The sequence below is a fragment of the Entamoeba histolytica genome, genomic scaffold (genome assembly GCF_000208925.1).
Source record: "Entamoeba histolytica HM-1:IMSS scf_1104750518529 genomic scaffold, whole genome shotgun sequence".
In the NCBI taxonomy this organism is placed as follows: Eukaryota; Evosea; order Mastigamoebida; family Endamoebidae; genus Entamoeba; species Entamoeba histolytica.
In genome coordinates this window covers 16-6,641 of record NW_001915385.1, presented here as the reverse complement: position 1 = coordinate 6,641, position 6,626 = coordinate 16, and the positions used below count along the sequence as shown (strand labels likewise).

Genomic DNA, 6,626 nt, shown 5'->3' with positions numbered 1-6,626 from the left:
ATAACTATTATTGAATATTCAAAATGAAATAACAATTGAAGATATGTTAATAAGAAAATATACAGGAAATATTCAATATAAAAACCACCATATGAAACAGTGTTACAATATAAAGACATCACTATGATATTTAACAAACAAATAATGCATAAAAATGAATGACAATATCACAAAATACCAGACATGTACGTATTAGATAAAAAGAATCGAATTGGTCTATTATTTGATATGACTAATATTGAATATCACAATATGAATGAAGATAAATGAAGAATAGAATGAAGTTCATGATGAAAAATCAGAGATGAAAAATGAAAAGAGTAATAAAATGAAAGAAATGAAATAATAAATAGAGAAAGTATTAAATTAATTAAAGAGTTAAAAATTGACATTGACATCATTAAAGACGTAAAAAATCATGTAATAAAAAACATGATGAATGTTATTGAATATTGATTCTTAATAACCAAACATACTCAATAGAGATACAAGAAGAAGACTCGGGAATTAGTCTCACCTGAACCATTAACAATAGAAGCTAGTTCTATTAATACTTAATAAATTACTTATTAGTTAATACCCTTTCTTTGTGTGAGTTGGTCTTTTTGTGAAATAAGTTATAATATCATCATTTCTTAAACATTAACTATAATTATAATTAAGCATTAATTTAATAATAATAAAAAATAAATAGAATTTATATCTTTAATGTTTCTTATGTTTTATTGAAAAAAAGAAACAAAACTAGTTTAGAATTTTCTATTTTTTAAATCATAATTTTTTATGGAATTTTTTTTCAGAGTGTTAAAGAGAAAAAGATTTAATTTTTGTTATTGCAAATTTTTTGTTATATCTATAAACAAATGACAATAACTGAAATAAAATTTAAACAAGTTAATAATATAGTTTTTAATAGTAAAAAAAATAATAAAGATATTAACTCAATAACGGGTTTTAAAAGATCTAAAAAAATGAATAATTTAATATGTCTCTGAGCATTAAGAATAAAGGGAAAGAACTAAGTTTAGAAGAGCTTCAAAAAAAAAGAGAAGAACTTAGTAATCAGATAACACTTATAGAAAATGAGATTAACTCTAAAGAAAAAGAAAAAACAACGTTAATTGAGTCAAGAATTAAAGTAGAGACTGAAATTTATAAAAGTCAACTTTATCAAAGAATAATTAACGAAGATGAGTTAGAGAGAGAAGTTAACTCTTTAAAAGGACTTCAAGAAATGGATAAATATAATTCTAAATTAAATGAGCAAATGAATGAATTAAAAGACCAGTACTCAAACAGTAATTATCTTCTTGAGAAGTTTAGAAAGGACAAAGACATTTCTGAAAATTTGTTGAAAAAAAAAATAGAGGAATGTGATTTCTTTATAAGAAGATTTGACGAACAAGCACAAATTGTTTCTTATCAAGAGGTTTATTTAAAACATTTAAATTTTATTAAACAACTCTTAATAAAACGTATGAATTTACCAAAAAAAACAATAATAGAATCAGTTATTATTACAAGGATAATAAAATATATGGGAGTTGCTGATGAATTAAAAAAGGTTATGTTAATATCTAAAAGATTTCAACAAGCTGTTTTAGCACGTCATGTAAATTTCTATTTTTCAAGTGAAAAGAGAGAATTTATGAGAGAACTATTATTATTTCCAGTAATACGTGAGTTGACATGTGATAATTATTTTCTTGATACGTTTTCATCAGAAGATAAAGGAAAGGATATTTTAGAACGAATTAAAAACGTTGAAACTTTACATCTTCGTGTTACTACTTCATTTAATTTTAATTTTCGTAAGATATTACCAAAAGCTGAAGTTGTTGATTTAACTATTTCAATGCAACATTATTCAAGAGGGTGTATTTCAGGGAATGTAAAACTTAAAATACTCAGACTAGACCTTCAACACGATTTCTATAATAATCATCTTTTAAGTGCAATTAAAGAATTAGAATCATTAGAGTTATTGGAAAAAGTAATTATTAAAGCACCACTAAGTGATATTACTTCTAAATTAAAAGAATTAAAAATGAAATCTAATCCTGAATTTGTGTTAAAAGCAATGACTGTAAATGAAAATACAATAAAAGAATTAAGAACAATTGAAACTGAAAAAATTACTGTATGTGTTTGTGATGAAATAGTTGACATTTCAGTATTACCATATATTACTAGAGATAAAGTAGTTGAAGGTAAAAATCAATTAAGGTTTGTATTAACGCCAACAGGACTATTTCAATTTGCTGCTAATGAAACATTATTAAATAAAACTATTATTGAAAAAATGCTTCCAAAAAGTGTAGTAGTCTCTACAAGAAAACCAGAAGAAAAAAGAATTAATTATATAAGTGGATATGTTGACTATGACTGGGATAGTTTAGTATCAATATCATTTAACAAAATTAATTTTACTGAAATATTTCCACGTTTAGGAGATAACTTAGAATTAGTTAACTTTGTTGAATGTGTATTCCCAGAAAGTCTTTCTTTTCCAAAAAAATTAAATGCTTTAACTCTACAAAGGTGTGCTGGAGTTAAAATTATTCATCTTCCAAATTCTGTTAAAATAGTTTCATTAAAACAAATACCTTCATTAGAATGTGTTTGTTTTGATACAAAGGATATGAATATTCCTTTATTAAAGAATTTAGTATTTGAAGGATGTCCTGTTTTAGGCAAAACGGCTCTACCATATTCATTAACAACACTAAATGTTATGGATTGTAAAAATTTTAAAATTGTTAATTGCTCTAAGATTAAATTATTTAATACTTCAATATGGGAATATCTTTTGAAGTATGGAATTGTTGATTGATTTATATTGCAAACCTTTTTTGTCTTATATTTTCTTTTATTATTAAGAAAAAAATTAGTTAATTAAGTGTTATTAGATTTATTTTCTTCTCTTCTTGGTTCATAAGAGGCTAATCCTATATTTATGCTTTAAAAATATTTATTCATCAACTATTCACTTATTATTTAGTTTTTAATCTTATTGAGAAGTGTGACTTTCTATTCTTCATTCTTTTATTTAGATTGAATTATTGTCTTTTCAAGCACCATCAACCTATTTATTCCTCATTTAAGTAATTACCCCTATTTCTATTTGAATTTTATTGTGTTTTAAAATTCTTCTTTCTTTATAGTGTTATTTTATATTGAATGAACATACTATTACTACTATATTACTAGTCCATAGTTTCATTTATCACCAGAAATATGCACACCCTTTTCCTTTGATAATCCCAAAACTATCAAATATGTTGCATCATGGTAGTTCAATAATAAATACTTCTTTATAAACTACTTACTCTTCAATTATAATAAATAATATTCCATCATCATTAATAATAAAATCATTGCCATTCTTGCAGTGTTGGGTAAGATATTTTCAAACTAAAAGGCAATATCATAGCCAAATGCTAAATGGTGATTCAATGACTTGACTTATTTTAGGGTTTTGTGTAGTGTTATATCTGATGTACAACTTTCGAACCATAAATAAATAATAAAACAAATACAATCAATGTGGTTTTAATTAGTAAAAAGTAAATAAAAATCTCTTTCCTATAGGTCGTCTGGTACTTTTAATAAATCAACAAAAGCTTTACAATTTCTTGGATTACATGATACATTTGTTGGTGAACAAATTGATGAATATGGGCAATTATAACAAGGAACTTCAGATAATGGACATCTTCCTACCATAAATTTTACTGGTTTAAACACTTTTGAACCATATAAACTACTATTACTATTTTTTGCAACAGAAACTTCTGCGTTCCCAAGATAAACTAATCGTTCAAGTAATGATAAAATTTCTTCTTTCTTAATGTCTACATTCGATATCCCTGACTCTCTAACATAATCATAAGTTTCAATAACTGTAGCTCCCCCTTTATTTAATAAAAACATAAAGATATGGTCAGAGAGTGTTGTTACAAAATCTGCATCAAGCCCAGTTTTAGTAAAGAAAACATTCTTCTTCTCTACAATTTGTTTCTTAGTTCCTTTTGCTTTCATATTACTTGCTTCTGACTCTTTTAATTCTACAGGGTTTTTGTTCTTTTTTTTAATTTTTCTTTTTTGAGTTTTGACTTTGAATTTTTAAAGGAAGTGAAGAACAAATTAAAAATTTGTTTTATCTCAAATTATATAGAAATAATAACAAAAGTAAATTATATAAATAATACGTATGTTAAGAATGGAATAATATTGCTATGAAATGACTGTGACTAAGAATTACTAAGAATCTATTTACAATATAAATAACAAATAGATGAATTAGTGAAATGGTAGAAGTAATAAAAGAAAACTTAGATAGAATAATAAAAAGAATGATGAAAATATTTGGTAAGAAGATTAATTTTAATGAATAATAAATAAAATAAAGAAAGTAAATGAAGAAATTGTTAATAAAGACAAATTGAATATAAACTAATGAAAATAGAGAAGTAATAAATTGTAAAAATAATTAATATAATATTATCAATAAATTAATTACTATGCAAACAATAATAAGAATGCTTCAATAATACTACAAACAATAATTACTAAAAATGTGAAATACCAAATGTTTTATATAATATAAAGTTTTTGAATATACTAAAAAAATGAAAGTTTAATGTGAGACATAGAAACTATCAATATAATAGAAATTTTATATATTAAATTCACCTACTTGTCATTTATCAGTATTTATAATACCAAAATAGATATATGGTATTAAAATTTTGAAATTCTCTTATTTTGCATTTTCTTACTGTTCTACAAATAATATACTAATAACAATTTATTATTCTATTTAAATATAACTGAGATTATATATCCTACTTTTTTTTATTCTAATTATTTTAATACGTCATTTTATTTATCAAATAATTTCAAAAGATTCAAATTATTTATTGTCTTTACATAACCAAATTTAATTATATCATAAAAATGAAAGCAATTGTTTGTCTTGGTAAATAATAATGATAATATTAATATCATCAAAGTTATCTTTAAAAATAGTACAATAATATTTTTAAGTGAATTAATACAACAAAATGTATTAAAGTAATATTTTCTCTATTATTTTAAGAAATGACACATATTGGTTATAATAATATTATAGATATTATCAAAAGTTATTTGATTTGTTGAATAAATTTGAATATTCAAAGCATATTTCATTTTTGATTCAAAAAAAAAATAAAGAATTTTTATATTTATTGTTCAACTTGAATTTCATCTTGAGTGAAATATAATTTATTTAAACTATTTTTCTGGTGTTAAAGTTGATATCAACACTAATACTTAACTTAGAAGAAAGTCTATACAGTTTATCATGGTTAAAAGTAACTGTGTTAGTGTGTCTAAATAAGCTCCAAAAATATATATAACCAATAGAATTTAATAGGTTGAATGCTTTATTTTTATAACAGAGACATTAATACTTGCATTAAATTAATTCTTATTTGAGGGAATTGGTAAAATAATTTTTAAAAACTACAACTAAAATGAAAGAAAAGAAATTAAACTTATGAAGACTGAAAATAAGTCAAGCATAACAAATCCCACACTAAACCAACTATCATCTTTTTCTCAAATTGTGATAGAACAATGAAATTATACACATAAGAGTCTTTTTGTAAGTAATTTCCAACGTAGTGTATCTGAATAAGTTAACAAAAGAAGTAATAATATCAATACTTTCTTCTCTCCTGAACTTTTTTTATCAAGTCCATATGCAATAGCTGCTGCCGTAGGTTCATTAATAATTCTCATCACATTCATTCCTGCAATTGTTCCTGCATCTTTAGTAGCTTGTCTTTGAGAATCATTGAAATATGCTGGACATGTAATAACTGCATTCTTTATTTCTTTTCCAACAAATGTTTCTGCTGTTTCTTTCATTTTACTTAATACCATTGATGAAATTTCTTCTGGTGTAAATCGTTTAACTTGGTATTTGTTCATGAATAAAGAGAGATTTCAGTTGCATATTGTTGTGAGAATGATTGAAGAAAAGAGTAAGATAAGACTGAAATAAAAACAAGTCTATTTGATATACAAGTATGATTCGTTATATATAACAAGTAAAATTCAAATAAGATGGAAAAAGAATTTTAGAACTAGTAAAGAATAATAACAGATCCATAAATGAAATTGGTTCAAACATTGATTGTACTTGTTTTGTGTATTGTTATAGTTAATGCCTCTTGTGCTAGTTGGGCACTTAGAAAATACTCTGACGATTATTTAGAGTGCATGAATAAAAATCCAACAGCTACTGGTAAACGATCATGTTTACGAGATTGGAAATATTCAATAAGTGATACTGATTGTACTGATGAAAAGTTTAAAGAATTATATCAAGAATTTTGCAATGCACATGATGGAGGAGCACTTGTTTGCGATATTTAATTTACTTTTTAATTACCACCTCAGTTAAAAAAAAGAGAAGTAAAATTCAGTACTTTTTCAAGGAGAATATAAAACAACACAAAACGAATAAAGTGCAATTAAAACATGTATTTAGGCAACAGTAAAATTCGTGACTAATTCTTTTATTATAAATACTACTGCAGTGATAAAGAGCAATAATGATATAATAAATACAGCCC

At 23.9% G+C, this 6,626-nt stretch overlaps 3 protein-coding genes across 3 annotated transcripts, besides 5 other annotated features; 1 reads left to right on the top strand and 2 right to left on the bottom strand.

Moving 5' to 3' along the window:
- The first annotated feature begins 46 nt into the window (after positions 1-46).
- Positions 47-572: a repeat region.
- Positions 573-985: 413 nt separating this feature from the next.
- EHI_147240 (uncharacterized protein) lies at positions 986-2,833 on the top strand (the record flags this gene model as incomplete). The annotated part of the gene is made up of 1 exon (XM_644583.1): positions 986-2,833. One exon carries the CDS (start codon positions 986-988, stop codon positions 2,831-2,833), a length of 1,848 nt encoding a protein of 615 aa, XP_649675.1.
- A 49-nt stretch (positions 2,834-2,882) lies between these two features.
- Positions 2,883-2,968: a repeat region.
- Positions 2,969-2,989: 21 nt separating this feature from the next.
- Positions 2,990-3,174: a repeat region.
- A 216-nt stretch (positions 3,175-3,390) lies between these two features.
- Positions 3,391-3,515: a repeat region.
- Positions 3,516-3,585: 70 nt separating this feature from the next.
- EHI_147230 (uncharacterized protein) lies at positions 3,586-4,041 on the bottom strand (the record flags this gene model as incomplete). Its single annotated transcript, XM_644582.1, has 1 exon — positions 3,586-4,041. The coding sequence occupies one exon, from the start codon at positions 4,039-4,041 to the stop codon at positions 3,586-3,588; it is 456 nt and encodes a 151-aa protein (XP_649674.1).
- Positions 4,042-4,163: 122 nt separating this feature from the next.
- Positions 4,164-4,427: a repeat region.
- A 1,201-nt stretch (positions 4,428-5,628) lies between these two features.
- EHI_147220 (Trucated hsp70 family protein) lies at positions 5,629-5,979 on the bottom strand (the record flags this gene model as incomplete). Its single annotated transcript, XM_644581.1, has 1 exon — positions 5,629-5,979. One exon carries the CDS (start codon positions 5,977-5,979, stop codon positions 5,629-5,631), a length of 351 nt encoding a protein of 116 aa, XP_649673.1.
- Between the last annotated feature and the right edge of the window lie 647 nt (positions 5,980-6,626).